At 35.9% G+C, this 20,253-nt stretch overlaps 2 protein-coding genes across 3 annotated transcripts; both read right to left on the reverse strand.

Annotated features, from left to right (window-relative positions):
• Nucleotides 1–5,898: 5,898 nt before the first annotated feature.
• On the reverse strand, nt 5,899–11,261 carry LOC143465352 (activin receptor type-2A-like). 2 transcript variants are annotated; one of them, XM_076963587.1, is made up of 14 exons: nt 11,121–11,261; nt 10,961–11,018; nt 10,409–10,648; nt 10,102–10,194; nt 9,578–9,638; nt 9,357–9,431; nt 8,743–8,847; nt 8,602–8,654; nt 8,182–8,333; nt 7,943–8,045; nt 7,720–7,859; nt 7,368–7,524; nt 6,925–7,050; nt 5,899–6,728 (listed from the first exon to the last, which is right to left on the reverse strand). In XM_076963587.1, exons 1-14 carry the CDS (start codon nt 11,229–11,231, stop codon nt 6,604–6,606), a joined length of 1,599 nt encoding a protein of 532 aa, XP_076819702.1. In that variant the 5' UTR covers nt 11,232–11,261; the 3' UTR covers nt 5,899–6,603. The 2 variants fall into 2 exon arrangements, with proteins under 2 accessions (XP_076819702.1, XP_076819701.1); XM_076963586.1 differs by having other exon boundaries at nt 9,357–9,446.
• Nucleotides 11,262–12,684: 1,423 nt separating this feature from the next.
• LOC143465353 (uncharacterized) lies at nt 12,685–20,175 on the reverse strand. Its single transcript, XM_076963588.1, has 13 exons — nt 19,911–20,175; nt 19,091–19,177; nt 18,872–18,979; nt 18,547–18,713; nt 17,902–18,416; nt 16,295–16,494; nt 15,832–15,997; nt 15,283–15,479; nt 15,012–15,113; nt 14,564–14,693; nt 13,648–13,837; nt 13,257–13,410; nt 12,685–13,174 (listed from the first exon to the last, which is right to left on the reverse strand). Exons 1-13 carry the CDS (start codon nt 20,070–20,072, stop codon nt 12,965–12,967), a joined length of 2,388 nt encoding a protein of 795 aa, XP_076819703.1. The 5' UTR covers nt 20,073–20,175; the 3' UTR covers nt 12,685–12,964.
• Between the last annotated feature and the right edge of the window lie 78 nt (nt 20,176–20,253).

The following is a 20,253-nucleotide window of genomic DNA, read 5'->3' on the forward strand; positions in this document are numbered from 1 at the left end:
AAAAGACAAGCTCGGTAACATGGACTTGGGTGATGAGAAGTCATCTCCTATAGTTCTGATCATGCAAAGGGATTCATCAGTCTAAGGATAACAATTATAAAAGTGATAGCCTACCATAGACTCTCTAGGCCAGGGGTTCTTAACCTGTGGGTAATTACCCACTAGTGGGGAATTTGAGGATTTCAAGTGAGTAACGAAACACAATGTTAAATCTGGAATCAGATTTGCGTTGTGCAATCTCAAAAATAGAGCCTGACAATGACTCGATCGTCGCTGAAAAGCAAGAACAAAAATCGCATTGACGTTGTTTTAAACTACGTAAACGTTCTTTAATGTTATTCTTCTCATTGAAATTGTTCTTTTTGTTAAATACCATTGTGCTTTGGGATATGTCACACAGGTCACTAGGATTCATTTTGATTTTTCAGTCAGTTTTAAAAGTATGTGGGGAATATAGGTTTATTAAGTAGCGGAAGTGGGTAATGAAAAGAAAAAGGTTAAGAACCCCTGCTCTAGGCCAAGTGTGCCCAACCAGTCCATCGCGGTCTACCAGTAGACCGCAGACAGATCCCAAAGTCAAAATCGACAGCGAAACCATTAGAAAAAACAAAATGTTTTTTACGTGTAAGTGTTTGTTTGGTGAGTTTGGGCGAAGTAAATGTTGAATAATATGCTTTATTTTCAATTTTAACAGGCTTTAATGGACTATTGTTACGAAACTAAGACTAAGCGTTTGGGACGATAAAATCGATTACTTTTCATGTGCTTTCCAAGGCCTGAGTAATAATCGTAAAGTGGTACGTATTTCCAACTCCAAAACAATAAAATCGTTGCATTGGTTTCGACCTCGCTTGAAATATTTTAATTGTTGCATTGGTTTTGACAGTTATTGTGAAGTCACACTCAATGATACAAGTATTGTGATTGTAATCATGAATTGTTATAATTTATGTAATTGTTGTTTAGTAAACGATTGTGTGCTCTCCAGCTAGATAAAACGTATTATTAACAAAGCCGTAGGCTACTGTCCTTGATTAATCATGTCATTCAAACATTTAAATCCTAAACCGACATATTTGACCCAGTATAACTTATAAGTGTTTTAAGTGGTGTCATATATTCAGAATATAGGAAGATAGATGGTACTTCTGGTAAAGAATCTCGGTGACGTAGAACATGTTAGATTTTTATTCATTACTATGAAATACTTTGTACACGTAGCATGACGTAAATAACTCTGTGTCTCGCTTATTGGCTGGCATAACGATATAAAACTGAGGCTTTGTTCAAAGCGATTCTCTTTTCCCTGCTCTCTTTTTAATCATTCAGCTCAAGTGATTAGCTCCATTCGGATTTTGAAATGGAAATGAAATCGCTTCTGTTTTAATCACTTCATATGTTGGAATATAAGAATTCGAACTTTAAACCGTACAGTGAAGAGCAGCATGTTAGAGAAATTATAACTAAATGTCCATAGACTGTGCCGCTTCTAACAATATTTCTAACAGTTTTACAGCCTACCCTTCTCACCAGCTGTTTTTTTAACAAGGTTGCTATTTTAATTCGTAATTAGGCAGTGCACGTTTGTTCTGTTGTACGTCATTAAGATGTGTCAATGCGATTGCTCTTAATAATAAATAAGTGTTGCTCGAGTTTGTGCCATACCATGCTGTCTGTAGCCAACACAACTATTTATTATTTGTCGTGTCAAACTGAAAAGTATGTAGCCTTAAAAATTGAATAATAATTAATTAATCAACCGTTTGCCAAAGGCGAATCTTTATTCATTATTTTATTCCTATACAAATTCAATTACCAAAAAACGCTAACGTTTGGAAGGAGATTTTCAGCATGTAGGCCTATATATTTGTGAGGGGGCGGGTTTGTTATGTGATGTCTACTCCCGGCTTCACCAAGGTAGAAACGGGAAGGAATTCTATGCAAGTGAGAAAATGGAAATGATTTTGGTTTTACTGCTCCTGTACAAGGATCCAGGCTTGTCCATGGGAAATGTCCCATGGGATGGGATGGGATGGAACAGCACGAATTGCAATTCCCATGGGACAGTAGCTAGGCATTTTTATTTAAAAATATTTTAGACAAATTGTCAGAAATTCTTCTTGCAAAACTTTAAAATTAATACGATATGTTATGCTTGAATTGCTTTCATAGTTTACTTCACAATCATACAACACTCAAGTCCGAAAGCCATGTGGGCTGGTGTAAGGTGCTGCAGTCTGACAGACAGTTCGAGGTTTTTGGAGATTGTAGACATAAGGATGGTTTTAGCCTAGATATATTATGGATTGCTGATACTTTAGCTTACTGTATTACGAGTTTGGATCTTTTTGTGAGCATGTTTAAGGAACTAGGCTGTTAAAAGTTGTCAGCAGCGTACGGTAGGCTTACCGTATGGCCTGCAGCGACTAGGCTTTAGAATTACCGTAATATAAATAAGGTGATTAGTGTCAGTATCATAGGCTAGTGCCATTGTTCAGTATTGATATGATTGACTAAATACTGAGTGGTGGCTGCTTCAGCGCGGGGCGAAGTAATCAACTGAACCAGTACAGAGGTTATTGTTTGAAGCCATTTTGTGGGTGAAATCGATTTTAATTTAATAAATATAGTAATGAAAACAAATTTTCGATGATTTCGTATGTGACCGTTAAGCTTGTGGCTACAACAATTTCAAAGTCCAGAGGTTACCGGTATACCGTACCTGATATATCGGTACGACGGTACTATATCGGTTTCAGATATTACAGGCTAGCCTACGGGCCTATCTGTAGTACCAGTAGCCTATTTGTTGCCTGCCCGAAAATGTCATAGCTTCATTCTAACCTGCCAATTTTAAATAGGTTGCGAAAGCAGTCAATGCGTTATCCTGTAGGCTGTATTGTTTTAATCCAGCACCCCAAAATGAGCAATCAAAAATATGAGTTCCAGAATCTCACTAAAACTGTGGTTGCTAAGATGTTGAGTGATAAAGAATGCAGCTTAATTGATATTCCAAAAGAACATGTAAAGTCTTCAACAATCAATGTTAAAGCGGTTAAAATATCAGAAAGTATTTTAGCACCATTTCTTTGCTGTGCAAAGTGCAAAATGCTATATACTTGGTATAAGTTGATCAATGGAAAATGGGTTAACCAAAGTGGCTATAGAGTTGCAATACAGCATAGCATGAAATGTGCTTCAGGTGCCTCTGGAAACATGAAAATATATTTCGAAGCAAAGCAACAGGAAGTACCAAAACCACCACCAACATTGACAAATGAGTGGCAAAAGACAATTGTTGAACTACTTACATCACACCCAACAGTATCCATTTCGGCTGGATGTGACATACTGTGCGATGCTGCTAACTTTGCCGCAAGATCTACTCATGTTGCAAACAAGGTATATGATTACACTATATCACGGCAAACAGTGACTCGTTCTATTTTGAAACAAGGAAAATTGGCAAAACTTCAGTTTCAGAAATTGTTTCAAAAAATGGCACAAGACCCACAGTGTGCAATTTCAGGAATAGTGGACTTTTGGTCTGCAAGACAAACATACCTGTTGCCATATGGAGGAATTATTGCATGTGGACTAGATCAGAGTTGGGAATGGATTACTTTTCCTCTGTCTATTATTGATATTGATAAAAATGAATCTCATACTGCACAATTTACACACAGCTTTTTTTTACGTGAATTTCTGGTTGAATCTACCACATTCTCTAGTCCATTGTTTGTATGTACTGATAATGCAGCAACCATGAAAGCAGCATTTGATAGACGGTTTAATACCGATACAGAAATTATTCGATCTGGTTGTACTGAGCACAGGTTATCAACATGCATTACTGATAGCTTCAGCAGAGGTGTGAATTTTGAACTGGATCAGTTTATGGATCAACTTTCATTTATTGAAACGTATTACAATACACGTCAGGCAAAGGCATCACAGTTTCCGTTTTCTATACCAACAAAATCTACAACACGTGAATGGCGTTCGTATTACCGACGTTTTAATGCTCATTTAAAAAATTACTCACATTATTGTAAGGAAGATGATGAGGAATTTTTAAATCACATTCCAAATTTTGCTCAGATTAAAGGAATGCTCTATATACATAGCAAATTTAAAACTTTCTTTGACAAACTAGAAGTTGATGGTGCTACATCTCATTTAATTTTGCTTTTATACTTAATCTTAGACTATCAGTTGTACAAAGTTATTGTTGATATTGACAAAGAAACGTCCAGCAGCATGGTAAAGAAGTATTGTCAGAACTTTCACAGTATTATTGAAGAAAAACTTTGGCCATATTGCGGCAGTTCTTTGGCAGTAAGTGCGGCATTCCTTACTGGAGTTGACATTTCAGCCAAAATAGAAGACATGGTCAAGTCAGTTACTCAGAAGAAAAGGAATGTAGACATTAATAAATGGGCCAATAGCTGGATCACTTTTTCTAAGTCTGTTGTTTCAACTGTGATTTCATTCATGAAGGAATTAAATCTTTCTTCTGAATTATCTGATGTATGTGAAGTAACAGGAACTGTAGAACAAAATCCAACAAGTGATTTTGACTTACTTTTTGTTCCTCCACCAAACAAAGCACTTAAATTTGGTACCCCTATAATGAGCAATTGCATTGAGGAGGAAGTCAACACATTTCAAAAATTACGGCAACCAAGTTCACAACCATTAGATTATTGGAAAAATGAACACAGGTTTCCACTGCTAAAAGCTGGTGCGAAAATTGTGTTGGCCATACCAGTGTCATCGGCAGCGGTAGAGCGCTTATTTAGTGCAGCAGGATTGTTGTTGAGTAAGTTACGAAAGCGAATGTTACCTGCTGTTGTTATAAATTCTGTGTATAGCAGATTTGCTTGTAACAAGAAAATGGTTGAGAAACTATCCGAACTAACTAAATCATCACTATCAGAAGCAGTTGAAGTTGAAGAGCAGGAAATTGAAAATTTGCTAAATGAGCACAGTGACTCGGAATATGAGTACCAATGATAATAAATTGTCATAGATAGACAACTTTTCTGAACTTTAAAGTTAACAAAGTCAATAAATTTTGTCGTTTTGTATCTCTCTTTGTACATGTAGTCAATTCTAATACACATTAGACTTAAATTTCCATAAATTTAATAACATTTATTGAATTGTATTTTGATGGGAATCCCATGGGATGGGATGGGACAGGCATGAATTGCTATGGGATGGGACAGAAAAAAATGTCCCATGGACAAGCCTGCAAGGATCGCTTTATTAATAAATGTTATTTACCTGATAGTGATAAAGCACTAAGGCGTTGATCAAATTTTTTGTAGGTTAAATGTGTCTTTGTTTTGTTAAGGCATTTAATACTTAAACTTTTCATTAGGGTTTTGAGCGTCTTTTCATTCGTTCAAGTCTTGCGTCCACGCTCAGTAATACAAATACGTTACGTAAATTTCGTTGTGACATCGCACTGTATTTTATGTGGCGTGCCATTACAATTTTATGTTAGGACGATTTGAAAACGTGTGAGATTAGCAAACTGTAAGGTACATGAAGAAAAAACGAAAACAATGTGTTTGGATTTGCGATATGACACTAAACTGGTATGACTTGAGTGATCATTGAAAACACATGATAAGCGAGTAGGCCTAATCGGACGTAATGAAGTTGTTGTGGTTGTAGTAACCTATATAGCCTACGACAATTCAAAATCGTATTGTATACCAGAAATTGGGAACTTTGTCGCCAAGATTATTTAAATAAAGCAAGCAAATATAGGCTATTGGGCATATTACAATAATCTAATTGTTTGAAGTGTAGGATCAGGTCGTCTCACTTAGTTTCTTTTGTTAGGTTAAGAAACATTTTATGAAAAGATCTTTCGACACAGATGGGTCAGGACTACGTCATCGTCTTGACTTAACAAAACGATGTTATTACCCTTTTTTAGTTATGTATTGGCATAAAGAGTAAATACCAAGTAAATCAACAACACGTTTACATAGAGTTAACCAAAGATGGCATATATGTTGGCTAACAGCTGGCATATAATTTTACAATCACAGGCCTACTTCTTCTTAGATTTTCAGTTCTGTAACCAAGTCATTTTTTTAAGACTCAAGTCAAGTCGATTCAAATTACTAATTGGATCAAGTCAAGTTAAAATATAATGCAAGTCAAATCAAGTGATCCCATGGGTTATACCTTTAACCGATGGTGCAACGAAATCAAATGTCTGTAATTCAGTTGATCAATAAATTAACAACTAAGATTTAATGACTTGCATCAAGTTACTTTCCAAGACTCGAGTCAAGTCAAATCATTTCAAGCATTGACTCGAGTCATTACAACACTGATTGCCAATAAATGCAAACATTTCAGCTTTATATGCCAACGTCAATCGATGTAAAATAGGACAAAAGTCAATACAGACTTAGGCTAAAAGCTACGAAAAGAATAGAAGTCCAAAAGTTGTCTGTAATAATCTTTTTTAGCAATGCATAGAAACCGCCGACGGTTCAGAATTTACAAGCAATTTTGTTCGCACGCCAAATTTATGAAACTATCATTGTATCTTGTCATTTTCATTTTCCCATGAGCTTATAAGTTGTGTGAAGACTGAAAATGCTTGCAGCAAGTGTTAAGCCGATCCTTTACGCAAGCGGCCGAAAGTCTCGATTCTTCATCGCTGTCCCAACAGTCTTGTATCGTTTTGACAATATTTTCTAAAATTTGTGCAAATGCTGTTTTAAGCTTTGTTTTATCGTTTGGGCACCAGTAAAAATTTATATATATTGCTTTACAAAGTAAGAATCGTCATAATAGTTAACTCATGTCAAATCACATATAGTTATCGTGGTAAATGCTGGCATAAGCGACAAAAAATATATTTATTTTCGACGGCTCATTTGGTTTAAATACCTGCCCTCCTGTTGAAGCAAGAAACATTGGGGCGTTGCTTTCGAACTACCACGTGATTGATGAGATCAGTTACACCCTTGACGTCATTTTCATACGGGAATAAATGCGGAGGGACCGTGGAATTGTCTATACATGAAAACAAGGTAAACACAACACAACTTAGTACAATCAAAGTAAACTAGACATAACTCTGCTGTCAACAATTCTGAAATGTTTGCAAAGTGTGTCCCCTCGACGAGTCGCAAAACAACGGGGTTAGTAGAAACGTTAACACTTGCATTATTTCTGCTCGGAATGGAGCAGAAATGGAGCTAGACGCTACAATTGTTGGAATTGATACTTTAGACATTTTGCGCACGAAATGGGCCACGGCTTTAGCAAACACAGTAGCCTTGGAGCAAATGTTTAAACCACACTTCAAATATCTAATTAAAGTCACACACCATAGAAATCTTTACAGCGGCTGATGATTTCCCACATAACCAAAGCCATGGAATAAACATCAGCTTGTTTTAACGCTACACTGCTGTGATGCAAGTCGATGGAGAGATCCAGGATTTCCGGTGCCTTATAAAACGGAGTGCCTGCACCCTTAATTTCCTGAGTAAAAATGCATAAGGATATCAGAATAGCTTGGGCTATATTTGGTGCATTGCTTTTGTAATAGCAAGGTACTGTATAACTAATTACTTATTGATAGGTAACCGGCGCGTATCGTTAACACGCACTTACGCGTAACAAGGCCAAGTAAATATTAATGATCGACAGACTAGGAAAGTTTTTTTGTGTCAGAACCTGATCTGCGCCGTGACATTCGACATCTTCAAGCAGTAACCTGGCTACGCTGTAATCGGCGATAACAAGAACGCAATCATCGCGAATAAGCACGTTGCTGCTGCTGATGTCGCGATGAGCAATTGCTAGTTTGTGTTTACCTATAAAGTTATTTTTATTGATTAATTATCAACTACAATAATATGAACCAGCAACCGATATTAACAGAGCGCCCACAACTTACTTGTTGCATGGAGATGCTCAATTCCTGATATCAGATCCGACAAAAAAGATAAACATAACTTCAGATCTAAATGATTGCAGTTTAGATAATGGTGGAGTGACCCCTGGAAAATGTGAACATTTAAAATCGTGGGCGCTGGCAATGAAAATCATTATTCGGATTTGGTATTAACACGAAAGTAAAAACAAAGTTTCGAGCTAAATTCTTTTACAACTCGGCACTGGAACATCTTTTATCACCTGTTTGCAATATTCCATAAGAAAACCCATTCTTGTTTCGATCGAAAAGGGCCCGTAATACTTAATAATATTAGGGTGGTCATGTAGAGAGAGGTTGCGAAGAGTCCACATTTCATTTTTGAAATATTTTTCGCTGCTGATATCTCGCGCAGCTGAAAAAACAAAATAATTAAGTTCTTTTACCGTATTATGCGGACCTGTTTAGGGGTTCGATTGAAAAATGCTGTTTACCGCTACATAAGACTGAAACACTCCCTGCAATATTTATTGTTTGGCTCGTAAAATACAATTGTTAACATAACCAGTGCACGTCTATCAATCTTAGAGGGAGCTCTTTGGCAGCGAGCAAGAAAACCAAGTCTTGGTAGAGTGCAATGTTATTTACAATGATGTTGAAATATAAAAATTAATGATCTGTACCTTTGAAACAAACGTCTCCGGATATACTGGGGCATGTGACGTAATACACCGTGCTAAAATAATAAATACATTAAATCAAATCTGTCACGTAATGCAGCGTCAGCAATTATGAACAAAGAAATCGCATAAAGAACGTTTTACCCAAAATGACCAGAGCCAACAACATTGTTGAAATCAACCACAGCGTCGAAGATTGCCTTACATTCTTTTTCTGGTTTACACAAAGACGTCGTGCTGTGATCTTCACTAAAAAAAATATAAAAAGAATGTTTAAAAAACTTTAACTATGTGGAGAATATCCTTGTAGTTTGTGGTCATCCTAGAAAGTTTGTGTTCTGTAAAATATTTTGCATTTTCAACCAAGGGAAACCTCGTTTGTTTATTTTACATAATTACCTGTCGATTAGGCTATATTAATTGTAGCCTAAGTCAGTTATTTTTTGTGATTTTAGCTCTGAAGTTGCATATTATCCAAACCTTAATTGTTTTACTTGTCAACATTAAACAACTTTAATATTTTGCTATTATTTCTAATCGGCTATACCATGTAGCCATCGATCAGCACTTCGCCCACAATCTGCATTATACATACAGTAAAGGCATGTAAGCGAAAAACAAAAAGGAATATTTATTATAACACACTTGAAATGTAGATACAGCAAAGCATAAATCGTGTGTTAAACAAAAACGCCCAATCAACAACCAAGTATATATAATAGATAACTTATACATGTTGCGTTTTAAGCTATAATTACCTCGTACAAGTAGAAAGTTGTTTAGGCCTGCTTGTCTCACTGTTCAGTTTTTCATGTAGTAAATCGTGCTCGTTTCTGTGCGGAAAAACACTAAACATTTTTACGATTTTTAGGACAATGCTGATAAGCTTCTATTTTATTGTTAATCGTTTCTGTATATATCTACAACTTTTACATGTTAAAACATACCATTTCTCATATACGCCTGCATAAAATATTACCTGTCTTTGGAAGAAAAAAGAAGTTTTGCTAGGTATTGTCCTATATCAGAATAAGATTTTCCTGAAAAACGAAAACAAATGCATATAATTTACCGGACAATTTTCTGTGGTTAGAGGTATAGTGATAAAGATTGCATCATAAACCATCTCCATCAAAGAGAACTGAACACACAAAATTTTCCAATAAATAAAAAATATCAGCTACCTCAATTTATTCTCTATTATTGTGGACTGTTGTATACAGTACAACACAAGTCGATGTTCTATTCTGAACTATATACTTTTACTTTGTGTTGGAAATTTTTCCTAATGAAAAACGCAATTTAAAAAAAGGCTTAAAACTGATGCATATACATACGCTTCCCTTTGTGTGCGTTATTTAGTTGATAAACTTCTGACGAAAAATTTCAAGCATACACGTTATAAGTGCAAAATGCATGCATTAATCATGAAAAAAACTTGATTGTTGATATGTGTATTGCCAAACGTAAAAATTACCACGCGTCATAACTATAAAAACCCACCTCGTTTGTAAACAAAAATTCCACTTGCTATCAGGATAGAACAAACAAAAATGATGACCGACGTTATTATTATTATTTGTTGAGAGAAAATAACTGGAAAGGTAAAAAAGTTGTTAATAAAAATACCTCGTTACTTTTTTTTAATAGATTAAGTAGCCTACACACAATCCTAATGACACACAAAATGGTATTGAGATCAAACTTTTTGCTCTTTCTTAATCTTAATCAAACTCTTTCTTAATCTTGCAACATACAGGTCTAAAAATGTTATGTAATGTAATAGATTCAAAGACAGTTGCAGTTTTACGTTCATGTGGCTGCGATGTTTCTTCAACAGAAGGGTATATCTGCGTTGTTGTTGTGCTAACGACAACTGGGTTCTTTGAAATGTATGGATCAAGTTTATCGTTGCAAGAGTTTCTCAAACAGCAGCAGAGATTTTTATAGATGTTATCATCCTTTTGTTTTCCTTTCTTTGAAGGTTCCTTGCGCATGGAGGTGCAACGTTTCTTGGTACAGTCATACGCATCAGAGCTGTTAAAGCATCCTGAAAAATGGTGATGTCAGCAAAACGAGATAAACTATCTTGTTTTTTTTCTTAAAAGTTAACAAGCCCAACTACACGTGTAGATATAGGGTTATATAAGTTACATTAGTATATATGCATACATACTAAATACTACATTTCTTTTTAATAAAGCCGAGTCATTATTGATAAGACTACAATATACGTCCATACGCAAAAAAATTTGGAATACTGCAATTTTTTAGCGTTTCAAGTACACCTAACTTCAGTAGTTTATTTAAAAGCCTTTAAATTGAAGATAGAAGTTTTTCAAAATCGACAAATAGTTTATACCTTGTTTAGTTATCTCGTGGACATCATTTCCAATTGATAGCCAACTAGCCTGGCATGCCTGCACCGGAAAAACACTTTTGAAACAGCGACAATTTTTGCAGCATGTTAAAAAGACCACATCCTACGAATTATTGTTTACTGAAAAGTAATTGAAACCAACCTTTTCGTTTTCACAGGTTACTACTTTTCGTGTTGTATTAAGTTTTCTATCATAACTCCAACATCTTCTTTTTTTATGATTTTCGTGTCTTCGATTTCTTTTTTTATTCATTTCGACCTACATTTGCACTATAAGCAAAACCTAGCTGCAAGATGAAGACGCCAGGAAGGTTCAATGTTTGCTGTAGGCTAAATGCTTTAAACCAACAATTAAACACCTACACCTATAGTTAAAAGCTCCTACCGGAAATCCGCAAAAAACATTCTAAAACAAACATCACATTTACGGATAAAATTGCCAAGTGCTTTGTGTTCAGGTTGCACTTGACTAACAGCGTTTCCCATTGCGCAGCAGTATAGCATGCTATTATTCGATGCCAATTTTGCGGTAAGCCCTATCGCATGAGAATTAGCGTGAAACACACTCCCCTTCAAGAGAAACTTGTTGATTACTGTGCCTTGCGTTGGCGCTAGGTATTATACTGGCTTTGTATTCTCCATAGAATTTTACGAGGTTTAAATGCAATTTCAAGGGTTTTCTCTCAACTTGAAACGTTTAACATTTACTGAATTTAACTTCATGCCAGAAACTCCTCTACAGGAATTTATGCTATTTACAATGGAAAATATATCTTCATTCTTAACTGACGCCATACAAAAGTGCTTTTTCGACTTCTATGTTTTGTAGCAGCTGCAGATAAACCACAAGGAAGAACAAAGTGCATCCAGCAATGCTCCAAGTGCATGTTGATCACTTGCAAGCCCCGGTCAAAGTCCGCTGTTATCGGCATGCAGTCAATGTTTGCAAGTCTGAACTGGTGATATTTTAGCCATGCACAAGGTGTTGGTTAAAAAATTAACTATACGCCAATCAAATATTAAAGTGTACATAACGGTGTATGAAGCATTTACACTTGACCTACTTCGAAAACTTCAACACAAGGCAGACGTCGGTAATTTAAAAAAGTCATGGGGACAAACGGTTGGTAGTTACGGCTCATATACGCAAAAGAAATACCAGAAGCAAAACTTAAGAAAAAGATTAATTATGCAAACGTATCATCTGTCAATGTTACAAAGTACAGTCATTATCAATACCTGATAACTAGGGCGATTATTTTTTGACCTAAAAACGAAACTTTATTTATAACGAAACCTAAAAAACAAACATTAATGGTTTGTTTCTTGGGCTTTTTGGTATTAATTTTTTCTTCCATTTTTAAATATATGTGTTTGGATGTTTGTAAACAAGTGATGAACAAAGAGCTAGAAAATTATGGTTTAACAAATTTCAACCGCTGTAAATGCACCAATTTTGTAGCGCCGTTTAACCAGCCTTCATATTTTTGCAGGGATTAGTTATATCGTTTTCTGATATAATCATAGCTTGCATTGCATAAGTGTCCCATTAACCCCCTGGTGTAGAGTCACGCTGCACCCCAGTCTTAGGGAACCCCTGTTAACCTAACCGCCTATCTTCAACAACGGTGTGACCCATAAACCTATCCGATGAAACATAGGCTATATATGTAGTCACTTTGTACAATTTATTGTTTGTTACTGTGCAGGCTTCAGGAGTTCCTTGTATTTCAAAGTCAATGCAACAATAGAAAGGAAGCACAATGAAGTTTGCAATACAGATACTACAGCCTTTGTATGCATTCTACAACGTTTTCACGTGGTGAGCATATAATTATTCGTACAATTATTTCACATTTACGCAAATAAAAAACATAAAGTAAAACCAAAAATGAAAATAATTTTCAAGGTAGAAGCGCGCTTATATAGTTTTAACAAATCTTAAAACTCTAATGACGAAATATTAAAATACATCAGACGGCTTTATCAGTAAAGCAAGTAACATTTGTGTAAATAATTAAATATCATTACAGCAGTTGCTACCAGACCACATTGACATATGGATAGTTGATATAATTTAGATGCCATGTTGCCTGGGCCGTCATCATCTGCAGTGTCGGTAGCCCAAGGTTCGTCAGATCTTATGATAGGGGCAGTTGGGAACATAGCTCGATACTGGAGAGCGGCTACTGAACCCTATTTGATAACAATAAAAAGTATATCTGATGGGCATGACAATATTAAAGACGTCCTTAAAGAATGGCAACAAAAATCGAACCTGGAACCCGGCGTTGTGGTCCAACGCAACTTCGCTTTGTTTAAAATCTTTTCTGCTGTCTTTGTACCGATCACTTATATCAGGTCCGCCTACTAAAGCTCCTTCCAAGATAACAGGATTATTTGCTTTGGTGCTGAAATGTTGCCAATCGCATCTGAGTAAAAAAATCACATTTTCTCTGTTTTGTACGGAGTTGATAAAAGAATTAGCTTATTTGCTCATTATTATTTTAATGGTATCGAGATATAGCAAATTGATTGATGGTACACTTTAAATTTATGTAAATCTGTATATGAGATCCTTTTGATAAAAGATAGGGTGAGAAAAACAGTAAAAATCGATTTAAAATATATGTTTTGAACTTTTTTAGAAGGAAGAATAAAAAATTTACCTCTGAGGCCGAGTAGGACAAGAGCTCGCTCTGTGGTGTGGTCGTTTTGGATAATTTATTCCGAAACCAATCACATAACTCCTTCCTCCATCACCAAGCATATAATGGATTTGATTCTTGCTCCAGGATCTATTGATTTCAGTATCAATCCCAATATCAGCCGCCATTAGGCAAATAAATGCAGAATTACCTGCGCGGTATAAGACAAGTTATCCTATATGACACTGCAGGAAAACAGTTAATGGCACATAGTTTTTCTTAGATATAGGCTTAGAAATGCTAAGATATATCTCAGAGTTTCCTAACCTTTTTTAGCAAGCTTTTTCGGAGTCTACACAATTTACGACCCCTTTTCTATAGTGTCTTTGTATGTGGCATGACTGGCAAAAAGTGGCCGAAACGTGACATAAAAGTTTTTTGTTAATTTTTCAACTTTTTTGAAAAATTGTAATAATTTCGCTTTTTAAGTCATCGTTTTTAATTTATTTTATTGATTTTTAGAAATTTTTTGGTTTTTGATTTTTTAAAAAATCTTTTTTCGAATATTTTGAATTAATTTTTTAATTTTAAAAATATTTCGCAAAAAAATTATTTGAAATTTTTTTTGTAATAAAATGTTTTTTGTGTAATTTTTTTCAATTTACTTTCAAAAAAAATTTAATATAGTTTTTGATAACTTTTTTAAATATTTTTTTGAATTAAAAATGCTTTTGTTTTTAAAAACTCTTCACAATGGGGAATTTTTTCAAAGCGAGTTGTTTTTTTATTTCCAAAGTTTTTTCTGCAAAGCCGAGGAGTACCATCAGATTTTTTGTCACAACGAGCTTCCATGTCATAAAATATCTTATAGCGGCAAAGAACTAGGCTATAGACTTTAAGAGGTTGCTTGGATGGAAACCACTGGGCTATTTCCTACCTGCGTAACGCAATGGGCTCCAACCATGCAAGTAAAGTAGACCTTTTGTGGTGTAGTTTCTCCACGACCTGAGATCGTTGCAATATTTTTCGATCGGAACTGTATGCAAAACCTTTCGTCGATCGGAGATCTAGAACAAGTAACATTGCAATACAAATATGGTCACGGAATGATATTTTGCATTAATTTATCCGAGAAGGACACACGTTGCACTGGTGAATTCGGATTGTTGGCAATTAAGCGCAACATTTTTTTCCTGACGATAGAAGTCGAATGAGAGATAGTCAGCAAGTCACATATTTGACCATAGCCAGAATAAACACAGCACGGTTTTTAATAACAATAGTATTGCAGGACTCGACGAAATTATATAGATAAGATTGACGTAAAGTAAACTATAATACACCAGATCGCAGGGCGTTTATATAGCGTATATTAATAGGCCTACCTGACTTAACAGCATTTGTAGTCCTGCTCGTTTATCATCCCAGGAAAATCTCAGATTTGTAGGCAAGTTAAACAAGCCCCAATTTTGCTGCATTCCTTCAGCCTAAGAAGCAGAGTTATTAAAAAAACGTATAAAATGGCATTATAGTTTCACACCACGGAGCAATTAAAGTTTTCATTATAGAGTTTCCAGACATAGTATTTGTACTGAATATATTTGATGAATAGGGCAAGCAACTCGATCCTTTAAACTAAATTAAAAATAAATTTACCTGGTCCAGGAACTTTTTATCTCCTGTCGCTCTGTACAACCATGCGGCTGCCCAAGCTATCTCGTCTTTATCGTTAGTTGACTTGTAATACTTTTTCGCAGCTGGAATCGATATGTGATACAATTGGCGGAAGTTTCGAGCGAAAGTGTACAGCTGACTTGCATGCTCGATAAGTTGTCGAATGTACGGGCCATTTCCTGGTGGAAGAGAAGAACTAAACAGCATGTTGGGGCAGATACAATGTAAATCAGTAAATCAAGATATAGGGTAAGCGAGTTCCAATATGATTGAACGCAGAGGTATAGCCCATACCTTTTCAACGCACCAACTAAATTGAAACAATTTGAGATCCGAATATTTTCCGGAAATCGAGTTTTTATTCGAAATAGAATGCAACCAACGTTTCAATGGGTAAACCAAACGCCCTCGCCCTCGCCCACTCCACTTTTAATTTTTTTCGTTTTATTTTTGTATGCTTATGCCGGCAGTTCAAGGAATAAACAGGATTTAGAGTGCTGTATGTCTATCTATATAGCCTATCACCCCTACCATTTCTTTTTCTACGGAACACTAAGGATGCAGCCGACAAGGCAGCCGAAGTCTCTCCCGCAAGGTCAGAACCAGGATTTCTCCTGGTAATTTTAAATGCAGGTCGACCACCTTTTAGGTCTTCTGGTCTTCCCCATGTTTTATGGTCGATCTCTGCGTCTCCCACCTGCCAATAAATTATATCCAATTAAGATACTACGCCAATAGAAATCCTTCAATATAAGTAGCTATTACGTTTTATATGAATTCTGTAGGACGACCAACTTATGCAGCAAAAGAATGAAAAGTTACTTCAATTTTGTTAAGACATTTACAGTACAGTATTTTAATTCTTTAGCTTTGTATATAAGCTGAGAAACACTTAATCATTTGGATTTGTAACCAGTCCTTTACTAAAACTTATTGATAAAACAACATTATTTCTTAATGGTACAAGAATCAAGACTTTGGTTAATTGACTTACCTGACCGTACAACACATATGGCTCCACGTGAGCTTTCAGTAAGTAATCAGTTCCCCACTTTACTGTTGCAATAACGTTATCTAGCTCTTCTACCGCTTCATAGGCGTCCCAATATTCAAGAACACCCCAAGAGAGAAGTGTTAAGCTAGACGCCATCGGAAAACCGAATTTAACGTAATCTCCGGCGTCATAATAGCCTCCTAAAAATAATCTTATTGGCTATTAAAACTTGCTATTAACATTGACGTCATTCAGAAACTCGACTAAGATCGATGTTGAATATGAAAGTAATGAACACATTTATAACATCTACAAACGTAGGCGACATCACAAATTTATAAAGCGAAAACTAAACAGCATGTAAATTTTAACACGCCATGTACAAGCTTACAGACGAAAAGACATATGATGGCGAAACAGAGAGGGGCGGGTGGACCAATAAGCCCCTCCAATTTTTTTAATTGGGGGCACTGTTAAAAATAAACGTGTGAATTAAGATGTGCACTACAATGTTAAACTCTTCATACCAGAACACAGTCTATATCAGGCCCACCCACAAGCACAGTAAGTTGCCTGTCGTTCTTGTTCTGGTTATCAAGCATTGAGAGAAACGTTTCGACGACCCATATTTTCAATAAAGCAAATCGAGCATTGCCGTTCTTGATATATGGAGTTTTCACCGTTTAATCGAGTTGCGTTGGCAAATGTTGAGAAGAAGAAAGTTACAAAACTCATTACGATGTGAGTACGGATATGGGTCATACACAATCCTGTACAGTTTATCAAAAACTTGGTATGACTATACTATAGATCAGGGGTGGCCAGACCTGCTTCATGCTCGAGCCGCATATAACAAATTCCAGTTTTAAAAGAGCCACAACACAAACACAATAAAAAACACGAGTTTATTCACTCACAACGAAGTGTAGCTATTGATTAACATTAGTGCTGCGTGGTGATACTATGAGTCTCCACCTGGGCTTCACCAACTCTTTTTGCAATTATTAGTATAACCGTAACCAAGACTTAAAACTAGGTCAGTCCTGACGTACAGCTTCAATCTGACAGTTTACTTAACTGCTGCAGTGTACAAGTTAGCACACTTCTGTACAATAATATACTTTTTGGAGTGTAATTTGATTATTACTAACAATGAGTCCATGGTTACTACGTGTGATAGAACGCATTGTTTCATAATCTGATCAAACAACTCGTCTAGACCGGGAAAATGCATGTCTAATTCAACAATGCTAATTCATTAAAGAGCCGCAGTTTGGCCACCCCTGCTATAGATAGCTAGAGATTCTATAGGCTACAAATATAAGAAATTGAAAACAAACTTCATTTTAAGGCATTTTAAGCGGTTCCTGAAGCGTAAAAGCGCAAATTTTGCGCTCTGCACGAGGCGGTTAGATAAAACTTTTAAAATTTTGACTTTGTTGCCATAATCTTAAATACAGCAGCGGGTCCACCCATTTTGAAGATGGTCTCGCCATCGGTGGGAAAAGATATTGTAAACTGCTGTATATATAGCTAGTAAAGTAAAGTAGTGATTGTATACTATTAATACTAAGTTATGGGAAGATACGACAGCAGAAATGTCCAACCTCTTAAATCTTCGCCGTTAGGTCCTTTATCTTGCAACGCTGAATCTCTGGTCCAGGATAGCCGATTGTTTTCCGGAAGTTTCCCAGAACGTTGAGCTTCGAAAAACATGATGGATTTCTTCAGAACAGCAGCATAGTCGAACTTACTTGTGACGTTGATAGGCACAGGCTTTGGTCGTCTAGTGGTGATTGGGGTCGATGGTGCTGTTGAAAGAGGTCGTTTGCTGGTAGATATGGTGGATTTGATCGTTAAAGATGTTGGAGCCCGGGTGGCTGTGGTACTATTGTTTGGTTCAAACGCACTCCCTTCGATTTCGTTTGACTCATCAACGGTTCGGTTTCGCTCGGGATTGTTGCGAAGATCGTTTTCTTCATTGATTCTTCGATTAATTTCTTCTTGAATCAATTGTGGGTCCTGTTCATTTTCATTCTCGGTACTTCCATCTCTACCACCGCTCACCGTAGTAGTCGCCACAGCAGATCTTGTTGAAATGAAACGGTTTGGATCCGTCAAACTACAGATTTCAAGATACATGGCGTTAACCAAAAAATAAAGGCAAAAAAATGGAAATTAGTATATGTAGCCGATGTAAGGCAAATAGAGTTATAGAATCCATAACAGTTTGACATTTTATAGCTTTACACCTGTTTAAAACAAATAAAAAGTCAGTAGTAGAAATCATGGATGGTTTTGGCGAAGAAGTCACTCTTAATTTTTCGCTGACGAAGATTATTTTTCCTTGAAAGAAGACGGTTACAGGCGGAGGCTGAGGATCCACAACATCTTCCGGGTAATGTCCGATGAACTGAAGCTAGATAACCCCATGTAAAATGGGTTGGAAAAGGGAAAGGTGCATGTTTGCTATTTTTACTAAGTAAGTATAAGTTCGTTACTACTTTCCATGTCGTCAACGTGTCTCCATTATTCAAAAAATACAAAGTGCTGATATCAATAAATAAGTAATGATACCTTGAAAGTTGTTCCTGCTTTTTTAAATTTGTTGTAAACGTGATTTACCACCGTGTATTCGTACCACGACCCCCCAACAGTGGAACTTCTAACCTCTCCTACCCAACACTAAAAATCAAGACAGCATACTTAGGTATATTATTGTCTAACTTACAGCCTTTTCGTTTCAATAATTTACCTTTTACATATAGTCTATATATCTAAAAGCTGTAACTTCACCTCGAATCTGGATAATGGTTGGTTATAGCGAAACTTGAACTTCCAACCATATGTTGTATCGTGGGTTATTTTTGCATTGACTTCACCCTACAAGATGAAAGCTCGATAAAGATATTGAAGGTATCAAAATATAAATAAGATATATCCAAATATATTAAAAGTTTGACAAAAGATGCAACTGTTGATTGTGGTATGAAAGTAACACACATCGAAGAGTAATAAATAATACTCGAGTCAGTGACTCTTTTCTTTAATTAATTCGATAAAACTAAGCAGTATTGCACACTCTAAAACAAATGTTTACGCATGATTCCATTTCAAGTAGCCTATTTTAGCCAACTTTCAATGCTTACAAACGTATTCCACTAAAAAAATAGAAATAATTTTACTCAAGTGACAATTATAAGCTATGGGTTAAACAAGGCTAGTCCTATATAGCCTACATGCTTGAATATATATAATTTGTAACGTTATTGCTGTCCCTATCAACACTTAAATATTTAGTATTCATTAGTTATACGTTACTGCACAGTAACGAGATAGATAACAGCCGATCTCGACTACGTTATTAACACAGCTACATACAACAAATGACGCGTTTTTCACTCGAATCCAAATTTGCAAATGAAATAGCTTGATTCTAACTCAAATATGCTTAGTTTGTAACAACTTCCTCCTGAACTATCATGTTTAAGTAATTTCTTCACTTTTTGGGAAGTTAGACTTGCACACTTACCTAAGAGGGCTAAGCAATAGCATTTTATAAGCTCGTTTGCATCGCTTGAGAAGCCTATAACGTTGAGTAATAATAACAAATAACCTGAAAAGCTGAATTCCAGGATTGGAGAACTTTATAAACTGCGGAATCATCGTTGTTATTGTTATCTTCTTGGCCGAAGGAAAACGAAATAATCGCAGTGGCAAAAATTATCGTCACTATTGTCCGGTATTTGCTACAGATCGTCCAATATTTCGAGGTCATGATTTTAATGATTTTCTGCTGTGATTTCCACAAAAATCATAACGACAACTAATGACGATAGAATAATGTTAATGTAAGCCTAAAGGTAAGTCTAAAATTAACAAGCAAAATAAGTTGTAGTGTTTTAAAGCTTTGTACTGTAACCAAATCTATAGCAGATATATTTTTCCTCTTCAAATGC

Source organism: Clavelina lepadiformis, chromosome 7 (genome assembly GCF_947623445.1).
Source record: "Clavelina lepadiformis chromosome 7, kaClaLepa1.1, whole genome shotgun sequence".
Classification (NCBI taxonomy): Eukaryota; Metazoa; Chordata; class Ascidiacea; order Aplousobranchia; family Clavelinidae; genus Clavelina; species Clavelina lepadiformis.